The 16,327-nt window shown below is 40.6% G+C and overlaps 1 protein-coding gene across 4 annotated transcripts in view; it reads right to left on the bottom strand.

The window, feature by feature from the left end:
- The window catches only part of clstn1 (calsyntenin 1), a 73,388-nt gene extending 62,320 nt beyond the window's left edge, over positions 1 to 11,068 (bottom strand). For 3 of the 4 annotated variants that reach the window (XM_073032240.1, XM_073032238.1, XM_073032239.1), the window contains exon 1: positions 10,840 to 11,045. In XM_073032240.1, the coding sequence (XP_072888341.1) occupies positions 10,840 to 10,921 (82 nt within the window). In that variant the 5' untranslated portion in view covers positions 10,922 to 11,045. Of the gene's footprint in view, positions 1 to 10,839 lie in introns of all 4 variants that reach the window. The other variant, XM_073032241.1, reaches the window with a different exon arrangement.
- Between the last annotated feature and the right edge of the window lie 5,259 nt (positions 11,069 to 16,327).

A 16,327-nucleotide genomic window follows, 5' to 3' on the forward strand; every position in this document is an offset into this window, starting at 1 on the left:
CCTTGTCGTGCGTCCTTGATACACATGAAACTTGTGCAGGGTTGAAAAATTGAATGGCGGCCACTCTCTAGCACATTGGTCTTGAGTGCGTTAACTGTCGGTTTGTGTACGTTGCCAAGACACACCTCTCCTATCACCACCCAGCCCAGATCCAGGCGTTGCGCAAAGGGGGTGTCGTGTGGTCCATTGACCTGCTGCCTAACCTTGTGCACCCGGAGAACATCTCTTCCTAATAGCAGGAGTATTTCTGCTTTTGGATCCAGTTCTGGGATGTGCTTGGCAATGTGGTGGAGAGGATGCCTTTTCACTGTAGTGTTCTCGCTCAGGTGTAAGAGAACGCTGAACTAAACACCGAGGTAAACCGTCGTCAATGAAAACAGGATCGCAGTAAGATTAACCGTTTACTGTTCACTCTTCCACATTAATGTATGGTGAAAAGGTGTTGCTTCACTATGTTTCTAATGCGTAGAAGACAACTTTTTTTGCGCTGATCTCGCACATGTGAGCCCCCTCCTTCCTGTTTCTCCAAACCGGTATTTGCCCACAAGACGCGGCGAAACCGGATGTGACGTCATCGCATGCCGCGATATGTCACAGACAACGAATTTACTTTAAACAATCCTAACTTTAACTAAAAAATGCTAACAAATTACTAAAGCAAAAATATTATAAACTAAACAAATGCCATAAAGGCAAAACAATTGTTATACACTGTGGTAGAAATAAGCCAGCTCCAAAGGAAACTACAGGACAAAGAAAAGCCATTCCTGGAGAAGCAGCAGTAACCACAGAAGTAAAAGAATGAAATATAGGTAAGATGCAGAAACATAACTAAGTGCTCTTGAACAAATTATCTAGGAAACCACACGTGAAACAACACCTTGTCCAATAATAAAACATCAGTATTTGAGCTAGTCACCAAAACCACCAGATAACCACTGCACACCTGTCCCAAAACTTTCCAGAAAACATCTGCTGAAAAGCTCAAATAAAGAGAAATGAAGTTTTCTTCCTGCTTGCCTAACCTTATTCGTGTTTATTCAGATGAATGACTAAATAATAATAAAAAAAGATCTACTGCTTTCCCAGCTTATGATCAATAAACTCTTCTTGGGCTTCCAGCTGGGTACAGGTATCAATTTTAACCGAAGTTTCGATGACAAACTCTGCCATCTTCATAAGGGACAATGCCTAGACACATCTAGTCTGGTGGTATATATACCCCCTTCATCCATACTTTCTTTTTGGCTACTCTTCAACCAATCAGGCTTCCGCTGTCCCACCTTGTTTACAATTGAATTCCAGTTCTTAGATCAAGACCTTTAGCTTTGTTAAAATTCTTATTTTCTAGTCTTACCAAGCAGTCCAAAAAGCCATTAGCGCAGCACAGTAGTTTTGTGCCGGAGTCAATCCTGTGGTCATTGCAAATGTAATGTTCTGCTACCCGCCAATTCCTCCGGGTAACCCAAACAGGTTTCCACCATGCACCCAATTGACAAAACTACTGTACCATGGTAATGGCTTTTCAGGTGGCCTGGTGAAGGAAGCTATTGAAAAGAAAGGCCAGAGAATAAGAATTTTATCAAAGATGAAGGTCCTGCTCCAAATAAGAACTGGAATTTGACTGTAAACAAGGTGGGAAAGCAGAAGCCTGATTGGTTGAAGAGTAATCAATAAGGAGGGATGGACGATGGGGGTACATATACCACTGACTAGACATACCTAGGCATCATCCCTGATGAAGATGCTGGAGTTTGTCATCAAAACGTTGGTTAAAATAAATACCTGTACCTGGCTGGAAGCCAGAGAAGAGTTTATTCATAATGACTGAAAATCATTTGCGAAGACCTTCCTTTCTTCTCAAACAAGTTCTCTCAGAGTCCTTCAGAGATGTGGCCCTAGTTCTATTCTTTTTCTCCTCCACTGCTATTAGGTGGCACAGTGGAGCAGTGAGCAATTGCAACTTCACAGCTATTCAGGTTTGAACCAGACCTCAAGTATCATCTGTGTGAGGTTTGCGCATTCTTTTTGACTGATGGATTCTCTCCAAAAGCTCTGGGAATGTGGGAAGTATCACTGGCTGCTTAAAAGTTAATGCAGACTTGGTGAAATCATTGAGGTACAAGCAATTAACTGAAAACAAAAATATGAATTGACCATTTTCACATTAGAAAGCTGTGATTAGCAGGATGCCTTGAGGTTCAGTGCTCTGCAATCTATATTTCTGACTTAGGCATGACTATCATACAAAATTCCTATTACAACTTGCTGACAAATACAGGTAAGCAACAGAATTGGGGGTGTCAGTAAAGTTTAAATGGCAGGACAAGCAGAAAAGATTCACATGATATATTATTGTAACATGATACCAAGACTTGGATGTGCTTCTAAAAAGTTAGGGTGTAGTCACAGCAAGTAATTATGGTAAATGAAATGACAGTGATTATTGCACTAAGGTGGAGTACAACAGCAAATCTTGCTACAGCTGTACAGACTTTGGCAATAAGTATTGCCTACAATCTTAGTTTCCTCATTTAAGAAAGCATTTTCAGAGAACCACCAATGAGGGTGTACAAGATTGACTGGGGATGGCAGGGTTTTTCTCAGAGAAAATGTGGCATAATCACAAACAATTTTGAGAAGAATCAGAGGTGGTATTGGGCTTGATGCTGTGCAATTTTTCCACTGATTGGAGAGTCTATAAATAGGACATTTTCTGTAAGGGGCAGACTATAAAACAAAGATAAAATTCCTCTCCCAAGGTTGAATTCTCTAAAGAGCTACATAGCTAAGTGTGCACTGAAGGTACAGACTGCTAGATTTTTTTGTACTTCAGGTGAATCATAGTTTGTGGGGATCAATAAAGAAAATGATTAGGTCAATAATCAGATTGACTGTATTCTTACTGAACAACAGCTCAGGTTGAAAACAATGCATGATCCATGCTTGCTCCAATTTCTTACCTTTTTGTGTGTGCAAATCACAGAAAGAACACCTGAACAGCAAGGATGCATACATCAAGATGTTCTTTATTGAATATGGCTTGGCATTCATATCATCCCCTCAAAACTAATCTATTAAGCTTCAAGACCTGGGCTCAATAGCTCCATATGCAATTGGCTCCTCACTCAGTTCCCAGTTAGTTCGGAATAACAACATCATCACTTTCACAATCTCCATCAGCACATTTGCACAAGGCTGTCTACTCTCTTTATACTTATGACTGAGACTAAGCACAGCTCTAATGTCATATTTAATTTGTTGCTGGCTGAATCAAAGGTGGAGACGAATCTCAGCTTATAGGAGGGAGCCTGAAAACCTAGCTGAGTGGTGCCACAACAACAACCTCTTACTCATGTCAGAAAAAGCAAGATGACCATTGACTTGAGGAGGAGGAAACCTGAGGTCCATGAGCAACTCCTCATTGGGGGATCAGGTGTTGAAAGTCAGCAACTTTAAATTCCTCTATGTTATCTTTTCAGAGGGTCTCTCATGTAGGTGCAAATATGAAGCAAACATGGCAGCACCTCCACTGCCTTAAGTTTGCAAAGATTCAGCATGACATCTAAAACCGGGACAAATCTGTATAAATGTGTGGTGGAGAGTATATTGAAAGGTACCATCACAACCTGGTAAAGAAACACCAATGCCCTCAGACAGAAAATCCTACTAAAGTAGTGGATTCAGCCCACTCCATCAAGGGTAAAATCCTCCCCACCTTCAGCACATCCTCATGGAGCATTGTCGCAGGAAAGCAGCATCCACCATCGAGAATCCCCACCACCCAGGACATGCTCTCTTCTCACTGCTGCCATCAGGAAGGTGGTACAGGAGCCTCAGAACCCTCATCACCAGGTTCAGGAACAGTTATTAACCCCTCAGCTCCCCACCACCACCGTCAGGTTCTTGAACCAGTGGGAATAACTTCACTTGCTCCATCACTGAGCTGCTCTCACAACCTATTGACTCATTTTCAAGTACTCTTTATCTCAGTCCTTGATATTTATTATTGTTAATTCTTTTGTATTTGCACAGCTTGTTGTCTTTTGCACATTGGTTATTTGTCTGTCCTGTTGGGTGCAGTCTTGGATTTACTAAGCATCCATGGTAGGGTAGTGGCAGACCGCTTTACAGTACCAGCAACCCAGGTTCAATGCCTACCACTGACTGCAAGGAGTTTTATACATTCTCCCCATGACCACATGGCTCTCCTCTGGGTGCTTCAGTTTCCTCCCACAATCCAAAGACGTACCAGTTGATAGGTTAATTGATCTAAAGTAAATAATCTTACAATTATGCAAGGGTTTTATTAAAAAAAAGGGGGCTGCCGTGCAGCACAGATCAAAGGGCCAGTAGGGCCTATTCTGCACTATATCTCAATAAATAAATGTCTGCAAGGGAACAAACTTCAAGGCTGTATATGGTGACACATGATGTACTTTGATAATTACTTTGAAATTTGTAAAAGATCTCAGTAAAGCTTTAATAGCCAAACACAACAGCAAATACTTTGCTGATGTCACTTAAAGGATAATATGCATGAGAAAAAACGATTATAAGATCTAGAATTAGTAACATACATGATCATTTTCAGTGCAGTAATTACAAGACATTTGAGTAGTTATATCTAGGTAAATTCTAAATAATAAAAATATTAACTGCAAAAATTTTAAGTGGCTTTAGAATCTCATTCTTATTAAATCTAAATGATTTTTAAAGAATTACACTGTTTACAATCATGAACAAAATCAAGCTTAATTACAGAAGTTTTTAAATGTTTAATATGGTTTGAACAATGAGATGTGTCATTTACGTCACAACCACAGTCTAACGATGTGCTGGGAGCAACCCACAAGTACTGCCATGTTTCCAGCATCAAAATAACATGCCCACAACATACTAACCCACGTCTTTGGAATGTGGGAGGAAAATGGAGCACCGGCAGAAACCCACACAGGGAAAACATACAAGGTCTTTAAAGACACCAGTGGAAATTGAACCCAAGTCACGGGCACCAAGATATGACATATTGACAAACATTTAAAACATTAAATATTCCATAATCCAAATGTAACATCTATTGGCAGCTTGTTTTAACTTCACAAATTATAGAAAATGTTAATTACAAGTAGAATATACACACAGCAAAATAGCATTGAGTAGCAAATAGGAAAAAACTGACAATGTCAGTAGAGCAGGGAAGTAGGCACAACTGAAATCCAAACTTCAGTGACTGCTCGGCACAAAATGTTCCAACATCTAATTCTCATTGCCAATGAAAAGTACAAATTATTAATTGTCAGTAGGGAAATACACAATACATTCATCATTACAACCCATTCATTGTTACATCCACAGATCACTTACCCTCAGACATGCATGGGAAATGAATGCTGGCACTATTAGAAGCTTGCTGGAAAAAAATGGGAGGAAATTTTGATTCCAAATATTAGGCATATTTTAAGTTAGCAACACTTTTGAAGAGTTCTATTTGTGTATGCAATTTGATAATTGTAGAACCAAATTTTAACTATTTTGAAGATCGAATTAAGACCTCTGTGCTCTTACAATTTATGCCATCACAATCTATTTGGCAAATTAACATAATATGCATACAAGATTCATTCTCATATTAACCTCCATATGGAGAGTTGTCTAAATACCACTGCATGTCTTTTTCTTTCCCAGTTTAACCTCAACTCCTCCTTGTCAGTAAGTAATCACTTGTAAATGACTGCAAGCTAGCAGCAAGAGATAAACCTATTATTTTTTAGCTTCACCTTTTCAAACTCAATCATGACTGTCGCTGAAAGGCTAGAATCATTTTTATTAAAAATGTCTGGGCATGCAACAGGGTTAGAACAGATAGGGAAGCCCACTTCTCCAAACCTGCCTGCAGTGTTATAATACATCTCTCATACAATGTGGCTCTTATTCATGATCAGAGCATGCAGAGTTAAGATTTTAAAAATGTTCTCATTTCACCTGACCCAGTTGTTTTTTGAGATTAAAATTTCGTCATTTAGAGCAGCATCCACCATAAGCAAACTGAAAGAGCTTAATAAAAGTTATCCTCCTACATATTATCATACTTTTGGTCGCACATCAACCTTGCCAGCCATCTCAGAATTGAAACAGAAATTATTCTCAACCCCGAGGGACTGCTTGTTGTTCTAACACCTTTGCTTTGGGAAAACGAACAAGATGCTTCCCAAGACTTTTATCACACAAAGTGTGATAACAACCCAAGGTGATCCTGTAGCTAATAGCAATATAAAAAGCCTAAAACTCAATTGCTTAAAATGTGTATAGAGAAGGAAAAACGATAAGGTTGAGACATGTATTGGGTAGGGAACGTGTGTGTGTGTGTGTGTGTGTGTGTGTGTGTGTGTGTGTGTGTGTGTGTGTGTGTGTGTGTGTGTGTGTGTGTGTGTGTGTGTGTGTGTGTGTGTGTGTGTGTGTGTGTGTGTGTGTGTGTGTGTGTGTGTGTGTGTGTGTGTGTGTGTGTGTGTGTGTGTGTGTGTGTGTGTAATCTTGACGTCATCTATTTTGGTAAAAAAAACATTCTTCATATGATTAGAAATCAATGTCCATTTGTATATGTTTAGTCATGCCACAAACCAACTCAGCTCCATTAGGCTGATGAGTTATACAAATTTCAGTATGCCAGTCTAAATTAATTTTAATTTTGTTCATTACAAGATGGTCAATATCTGTTTCATTTTGGCCTCTCAGATTTAAGGGGTAGCTACAATTGCAGATTTAATTTAGGGCAATTCTATGAGATACAATTGCAGAATGGTTATGTTACTGGATTAAATGAACCAAAATCCCATGATCCTTTCCCTTCTCCAGCTCTGTATCCCTTTCACCAATCACCTTTCCGGCTGTCAGCTTCACCCCACCCCCTCCAGTCTTCTCCTATCATTTCACATTTCCCCCTCCTACTTTCAAATCTCTTACTATCTTTCCTTTCAGTTAGTCCTGACGAAGGGTCTCAGCCCAAAACGACGACAGTGCTTCTCCCTATAGATGTTGCCTGGCCTGCTGCGTTCCACCAGCATTTTCTGTGTGTTGCCAAAACCCAAATAACCTGTTTAAATCTTGATTTTGCCATTGGGGGATTTAAGTTCAGTTAGTTAAACAAAATCCAGAATCTAAAAATGATGGAAATCTTTTCCTACTAAATGCCATCTAGGTGTTCAAAGTGATTGACTTTTAATGGTCTAGGAAACCACCCAGACACAATGCACTGTTACCTTTCCAGGGCAATGAGAAATAGGCAACAAATGCAATCAGTATCCATATGAATACTGATTGAATGAAGAACTTTTCAAGAGTCAATAATACATAGATAAGTTCAGAACAACAATAAAAATCAATAGTTTACTAAATTAATAATTAATGTACTATAATAATACTGCTGAAAGGACATTTGTCCATGCAAGCACATCTAAAATCCAATAAACAATCAAACTACAGCTACAGCTTTTCCAAATTTCTCAGTTCCAGTAAGAACTTTTCTTGCATTTGTTTCAGATTAAGACCAAGGAAAATAGATCACTATGGATAGATAACACCCTGTACTATAAACTAATAACAGCCACTATGGTAGTGTAGCAGTTAGCACAACGCTATTTCTGCTCGGGGTGGAGGTCAGAGTTCAATTTCAATGCCATTTGAAAGGAGTTTACATTCACCCTGTGGCTACGTGGGTTTCCTCCCAGATTCCAAAGATTGGTTAGGTTAATTGGCCATTGTAAATTGTCCTATGATTAGGCTCATGTTAAATAGGTGGGTTGCTAAGCAGTGCGACTCATTGGATCAGAAGGCCCTGTGCTACACTATCTCTAAATAAATTAATTTTGATCTTAAAACACATCATTCTTGTACATATACCAACTACACTGCTATTCTATTATGAAAATAACCTACCTCAAAGAATGGAATCATATATCACAGCTGGAAACAATTAATCACTATTAAATAGAAAGATAGAAATCTAAGTACACTAAAAACTGCAATCATACTTTCCCAAGAAAGATATCAGAGTAAGATTTCTGCCTCAATCGTTTAAAAGTGAAAGGACCAACAGTTAACAAGCCTAAGAATAATGTCACTTCAAGACAAATCCATTCTTTGAGAGCAACCATCTCAATCTAGTCAAAACATACCTTAAAACATTGTTACTTATCTGTGGGAAGCAGTTAAAAACACTGCGCACTGTTCAAAGAACTCAAACAAAAGGCTTTAACTAAGACTGAAAAAGTTACAATTGATAGCTCAATCATTAAGTTGTATTTGGAAATAGAAGCTTCATGGAATACATTCGAGATGGCACACCTGCCCAAATACAGGTACAGGCATACCCCATGAAGCTGACTAAAATAATAAGCAAGTTTAATTCATATTTTAACCAAGTTTCTAACCATGATGTCAGTCCTCAAACATTCAGCATGCCTATCATTTATCAAATTTCAAAATTAATTTATAATCTAAGTACGTTTGTCACCATATACTACCATGAATCAACATCTTGTAGGCATTCACAGTAGAATATAGAAATACTGTAGAATTAATGAAAAACTACACTGGCAACCAATGTGCAAAAGTGTGTAGTGTAACATCACAACTGCACATTTTGATTGCTGAAAAAATTAATTAAGCAGCTCTCTGAATCAATAAGATAAGAAATTTAGCAAAGCAACAGACACAAACTGCTGGAGGAACTCAGCAGGCCAGGCAACATCTAAGGAACCAAATAAACAGTCGACATTTCGGACCAAGACCTTTCTTCAGGACAGAGAAGGAAGGGTGAAGACACCAGAATAAAAAGGTGGGGGTAAGGGAGAGGAGGATAGCTAGAAAGCGATAGGTGAAGCCGGATGGGTAGGAAAGGTAAAGGGCTGGAGAGCAATTAATCTATGGGAGAGCTGATAGACAGGTGAGAAGAGGTAAGAGGCCAGGTAGATGGGAGGGTGTGGGAATTTTTTTTTACCTTAAGGAGCAATCAATATTCATGTCATCAGGCTGGAGGCTACCCAGACAGCATATGAGTGTTGCTCTTTCACCCTGAGGGTGGCCTCATCATAGCACAAGAGGCGGCCATGGACTGAGATGTCGTCAGGAACGGAAAGGTAGGGGGAGGGGAAGAAGGCTGGCTAGAAGGTGATAGGTTATACCAGGTGAGTAGGAAAAGTAAAGGGCTGGAAAGTAAGGTTTGCATAAATCATATTCAACAACTTATTTTGAACTTTCAGGATTTGTTCTGCAATAGCAGTTTAAAAAAAAACACTGCAGGAGACAGCTATGAGGAATCCCTGAGATGAGCGAGAATTTACAATAGACCAGAATGCCTTGATTAATATTTTTTCACTGCTCCTTGGTGTTGTTAAAATTGTGGAGCTCAGCAACTCTCAAACAGTTAAATCATAAATGCATCTTCCATTTTTAAAAACATTTCATCAGTGTAGGGTGAAATGCAATTTTATTCTTCACAGATAATGACGATAGTCCTCAGATATTAAACAGATTTCAAGGAAAAAAATAAGGTGACTAGAAATTCTTTGGTATTTACCTCATTTAATTAACAATAATGATATGAAGTACTAGTGGTATTTCAATATGCAGATTAGAAGCAACATCAATATCTGCTATATCTCCACAGAACCGCTACATTTTCCAAGATACCACCTAAAATCTGAAGCTTTTCACTAAATTACTTCAAGAAACAATAGAAGATCAAAGAACCTGCAATGCGTCGACTTTTGCATTTAAAAGAATAATCAATATTAATACTATCCATTATGCATTTTCTAGAAGTCTAGACAGCCTGGTATTTTTCAGTCTTTGAAAACTTAATTAACAATACTGTAAAGGGTAATCACTTTTAAGCCTTGCAACAGATATCAATAGATCTTTTAAAAATCCAGTGTGGGTAGGGGAGGGGGAAGAAAGGTCAAAGGCTTGGTTTCCTATTAAAATTATTTAAACTTATTAAGAAAAATGTCACACCAATGCACATAGAAATTAAGAATGTTAACAGAGCTCTTCAATTTGAGAGATTTTTTAAAAGGAATAGGAGGAAATAATTGCAATTGTTGGGACGGGGGAATAGAGATGGAGGGCAGGCATATTTAACAGTAAGCACCAAACCTACTGGAAGGCACAAGCTGCCTTAACTACCTAATATTTGGGTGTAATGAGCATTGCTACTGCAGCCTAAAGTAACGTCATTTGGGTCTATATATAAACAAAGCCTTGCCCTTTGCTAACCCTATAAACCAAACCCACACTGAAAAAGGAGATAATCTTCTGAAATATTTAACCCATCCCGACATAGCACAAGGATGTCCTTAAAGAAAACAAGACACGAGAAGTAGAAAATGCAATGCTTTATCTTAAATCTAAAAATGTGAAGACAAACAAGCGCAGCATTCCGGCACATTATAAAGTTATTTTTCCGCTTTGATTAGAAAGATGAAGTATTTTCTGGAAGGTGGGCGGATTCCTGTGCCGAAGGAAGGAATTTAATTAAGAATAAATCTGCAAGATGCCACTTCTCTCATCCCAGTGGAGGCAGAGAGGGTGGAGGTGACTGGAATTGGACGTTGCAACCTGGATAAAGCACACAGATCCCCCGTAAAGGAAAAATGCATCAACTAGCATTTTAATTTAAATAAGATGAATAAACATTTTGCTCCTCAGCATCAACACCAGAAGCATCTGTAGGAACATGGCCGGAGCGAAGAAAAACACAAACATCCTCAAGCGAAACAAAAATAAATCACGATGGGATCAATCGCAGTGTAAGGGAGGGGAGGGTGGACTTATCCTCACCTTTACCGGCCGCGGCGGCGACCGAAAAGCTCAGCAACAGGCAGGCCAACGAGGCGACGAGCTTACACCTAACCGAATCCATGCCCACGCTGCCGCTGCCCTTGCCGCTCCTCGCCCGGGTGCTGGGGTAAAATGGCGGACAGCCGCCCTCCCGCTGGACCGCCAGCGCTCCGCAGCCCAGCGCCACTGCCTGCCTGACGTCACCACCGCCGCCGCCGTCACCGCCCGGCCCCGCCCACCGGTGCCGCCGCTCCGCGTCACGTGACCGTTAAAGGCTCCGGTGCTCGGCCGCATTGGGAAGGTGAACGCTCGGTCTTTATTTTGTGATCCGCTGTCCTCTGCTATTTAATTTCTTCTCCTTCAGCCCTTTCCCTCACATCACACCTTTTTTATTACCTGCCCTACGCTCTTGCCATCCCCCTCTCACCTGGACAATGAACCCATGAAAACTACCTCAGTATTTCCCTGACGAAGGGTCTCGGCCCGAAACGTCGACAGTGCTTCTCCCTATAGATGCTGCCTGGCCTGCTGTGTTCCACCAGCATTTTGTGTGTGTTGTCCGTCGACAGTGCTTCTTCCTATAGATGCTGCCTAGCCTGCTGCGTTCCACCAGCATTTTGTGTGTGTTGCTCAGTATTTACCCTCACTTTTTGCGCTAGTCATTTAATGTAATTATATATATATATATATATATCCTTGGCACTTATGGGGCTGGAAAGAGCCATCAGGACCATAGCAGAAGCTGCTAAGCAAGCCTCCAGATGGTTATGGATCTAGAGGTGTGACTCATGGAGAGATGCTGCTGGGACACAAGCCCTGGCCTGACCAGCCCTAGCTGGGTAATCTGGGTGAGAATGTCTGATATTCAAAGACCTGAAACACCTGGTCACCACAGGTTACATCACTGATGATGTGTCCCAGTGCATCCCAGGATGTATGCCAGCAGCATTACATCCATACACTTATTGTTCACTTGCCCCATCATTGAAATGCTCCCACAACCAATTGACTCACTTTCAAGGACTCTTCATCTCATGTTCTTGATAGTTGTTGCTTATTTATTATTATTACTATTTCTTTCTTTTTGTATTTGCATAGTTTGTTGTCTTCCGTACCATGAATACCCAAATAGGGCAGTATTTCATTGATTCTGTTATGGTTATTATTTTATAGATTTATTGAGTATGCCTACAAGAAAATGAATCTGAGGATTGTTATGGCGATGTATATGTATTTTCATAATAACGATTACTTTGAACCTTTAAATTTCCTTTAATAACATCACCCCTCAAAATTAATCAGTGAACGTCAAGACCTGGACCTCGATAACCCCTTGTGCAATTGGATCCTAGATTTCCCCACTTGGGAACCCCAGTCAACTTGGATTGCCAAAAACACCTACTCCACAATCTCCATCAGCTCAGGTGCACTACAAGGCTGTGTGCTTAGCCCCCTGCTCTACTTGCTTTACACTTATGACTGTGTGGCCAAGCACAGCTCCAACACTGCATACAAGTTTGATGCAGCCAGTCAGAATGCACTCCACAGTACAGTTTCGAGTATTTTAGTTGACCAACTAAACCTCCCCAAACTCCTAATGAAATATAGCTGCTGCCTTGCCTTCTTTAATATGTTGTGTCCAGGTTATGTCCTCAGAGATGTTGACACCCAGGAACTTGAAATTGTTCACCCTCTCCACTTCTGATCCCCCTATGAGGATTGGTTTGTGTTCCCTTGTCTTACCCTTTCTGAAATCCACAATCAGCTCTTTGGTCTTCCTGACATTGAGTATGAGGTTGCTGCTGCGACACCACTCCACTAACTGGTAAATATCGCTTCTGTATGCCCTTACATTACCATCTGAAATTTTGCCAGCAATGGTTGTATCATCAGCAAATTTATGGAGAGATTTGAGCAATGCCTAGTCACACAGTCATGAGCTTAGAGAGAGTAAAGCAGCGGGCTAAGCAGACACCCCTGTGGTGCCCCAGAGTTGATAGTCAGCGAGTTGGAGATGCTCTTGTTATTTATTACTGCTTCGTTTTATTTACATCTGTACAGTTTGCTGTTCATTGATCCTGTTCACAGTTACTGTTCTATCGATTTGCTAAGTATGCCTGCAAGAAAAAGAATTTCTGGGTTGTATGTGGTGACATGTATGTACTCTGATAGTAAATTTTACTTTGAACTTTTATTATTATGTATTACAATGCACTGCTTCCCCAAAACAACAACTTTCATGACATATGTCAGTGTGATATTAAACCTGATTCTGATTTACCTATCGTCTACCAGCTTGTGCTCCTTACCCCTCTCCCCACCCTATTTTCTGGTTTATGCCCTCTTCCTTTCCAGTTCTGATGCAGAGTCTCGGCCCGAAATGTCAACTGTTTTATTTCCCTCCGTAGATGCTGTCTGACCCACTGAGTTCCTTGAACATTTGTTGCATTTGCAGAGCCTGCAGCATTGTCAAGGGACCCCTCCCACCCATCCCACAATCTCGCTGACCTTCTCCTGTCGAGCAGTATGAGAACAAGGACTGTTAGGCTGGCTAACAGCTTCTTCCCCCAGGCTGTGGGACTTTCAAACACCCTGCTACCACCCAGTACACATTATTTATGATAACAGCAGTAGCTTTATACTGTTGTACATTTAACTAAGGTCCTATATGCACTTTATGCCAACTTGTACGTCTACAGATTTTTAACATTTTTTGTTAATATTATTTGATGTGTTATATGTATTATATTGGGTGGTGGGATGGAGATACATCTTTACCAAAGGAGGTGTAAGGTGCTCCTTCCCTCTGCTAGCCTGCAGGTCACCCTTGGGCAAGGTGTAGCACCTGCTCAGCCCCCCAGTCAGGGTCACGTGAAGCCATGGGAGCAGGTGGTGGATGGTCGTATGAGCAGCCGGTGCGTCACAAGTCCTGGTAATGTGACCACTGACACCAGGCAGACAATCTCTGAAGAGTATTGATAATGGCTGGGGTCACCTGTCTTGTAAAGACACAGCACAGAAGAAGGCAATGGCAAACCACTTCTGTAGAAAAATTTGCCAGGAATAATTACGGTCATGGAAAGACCATGATTGCCCATGTCATAACGAATGAATGATATATTTTATGTACTGTGTTTTGCACTCTGCTCCCTGACGAAAGCTGTTTCGTTTAGCTGTATACCTGTGTGTGTGGTTAAATGATAAAAAAAATTGAAGAATATTTTGTGTGTGTGTGAAGAAGAAATTTATATGTGTGTGGTGTCTCTCATCACCTCATTCCACTGAAATCTATCCATGTAGTCTCAGCTTTTCCAGCTGTCTTAGACTGTGAAAGCTAAACACTGCAGGAGGTGAAGTCTAGAAACACTTGATGCTGCAAATGCTTATCAGATCAGGCAGTTACACCGAAAGAGATAAATAGAGTTATTGTTCCAAGTGAGTTACTCTTTATCAGAACAGGTTCAGACATTTGGAAAAGCAGGGATTGATTAGAAATACTGTAGTCAGCATGGCTTTGATCATTAGAAATTTGACTGAGTTTTCCTGGAGATGCCGAGGAGGATTATGAGGGGAAGGTGGTAGGCGTTGTCTGTATAGAATTCAGCAAAGACTTTTGATAAGAGCCCACATGGTAAACTAGACTGGAAGGTTAGATCACAAGGAATGCATGGTGAACTAGTCAATAGGATCCAAACTTGACTTGGATGAAGGAATCAGACATGTGTCAGTGATAATAAACTGATTCCGATTATGGTTTTGGGAGAGCAGGGAAAAATTAAAAGGGACCTAAGGGGCACCTTTTTCACTTGGATGATAATATATTGAAAGGTAGAAGTGGAGGGTGGTTATGCTGGAGGCCTGTGACTAGTGTTGAGCCGCAGGGATCGGTGTTAGGCTCACTGTTGTTTGTCATTAATATTAACAATTTGGATGACATTGCTGTTAAAACAGTAAATTTGCAGATGACATCAAAATTGGCGGTGTACATTGAAGATGGTTATCTAAGATTACAATAGAGCCTAGATGAATTTGGGGAAATAGGCCAAGGAATGGCAGATGGAATTTAACTCAGTAACTCAGACAAGTGCAAGATTTTGCACTTTGGTCAGTGAAACCAGGGCAAGGCTTAAACAGTAACTGGTAGAGCTCGGGAGACTGTTATTGAACAGAGAAACCTAGGGGTACAGATACATAGTCCCTGTAAGTGGTGAAACAGATGGACAGAGGAATGATGAAGGCATCTGTCTTTGTCAGTAAGGGCTGTGAGTACAGGAGGTAAAAATTATGTTGCAGCTTACAAAGCTTGGAGCATTGTGTGTGGTTCCGGTCGCCCAGTTATAGGAAGGATGACATTGAGCTGGAAAGGGTCCAAAAAGGATTCACAAGGTTGTTAGCAGGACTGGAGGGCTTCAGTTATAAGGAAAAACTGGATAGGCTGGGACTGTTTTACTTTACTTTACTTTTTTGTCACCAAACAATTGATACTAGAGCATACAATCATCACAGTGATACTTGTTTCTGCGCTTCGCACTCCCTGAAGTACAAATCGAAGTAAATATAATACAAATTTTAATTATAAATCATAATTAGAAAATAGAAAAGGGAAAGTAAGGTAGTGCAAGTCAGGTCCAGATATTTGGAAGGTACGGCCCAGATCCGGGTCAGGATCTGTTCAGCAGTCTTATCACAGTTGGAAAGAAGCTGTTCCCAAATCTGGCCATACAAGTCTTCATGCTCCTGAACCACCTTCTGGAGGGAAGTGGGACAATAAGTGTGTTCTCCCAGGAGCACTGGAAATTGTGAGGTGACCTCATTTTTAGAGGATGTATAAAATTGAGAGGGTGGAGATAAGATACGTAAGGCAAGGGATAAAATATGATTCACCATTTTTTTTCCCCGGGGTAGGGGAGAGGGGGTAGGTTGCATCAAAGGCACTAGCCTCCCCACCGAGGACATCTTCAAAAAGCAATGTCTGATGAAGGCAGCATCCATCATTACAGACCCCCGCCACCAGGTCATGCCCTCTTCTCATTGCTACCATCAGGGAGGAGGTAGAGGGGTTTGAAGACCCACACTCACTGATTCAGGAACAGCTTCGTCCCCTCCACCATCAGATTTATGAGTGGACCATGAACACGACCTCACTCTTTGCTGTCTTCTTGAGCTACTTATTTATTTTATTTATATTTTTCTTATTGTATCTTGTAGTATTTTTTATGCATTGCACTGTGCTACTGCCAATAAACAATAAATTTCACAACATACTGATGTTGTCCTAATGAAAGGTCTCTGCCTAATATGTCAACTGTTCATTCCCCTCCATAGATGCTGCCTGACCTGCTGAGCTCCTTCAGCACATTGTGTGTATTACTCTGGATTTCCAGCATCTGCAGTACCTTTTGTGTCACAACATATTGTATGTCAGTGATAATAAACCTGATTCTGCTTCTGATTATGGTTTAGGGTGAGAGAGGAAAAGAATTAATGG

This window comes from Hemitrygon akajei, chromosome 29 (assembly GCF_048418815.1).
Source record: "Hemitrygon akajei chromosome 29, sHemAka1.3, whole genome shotgun sequence".
NCBI classification, from domain to species: domain Eukaryota; kingdom Metazoa; phylum Chordata; class Chondrichthyes; order Myliobatiformes; family Dasyatidae; genus Hemitrygon; species Hemitrygon akajei.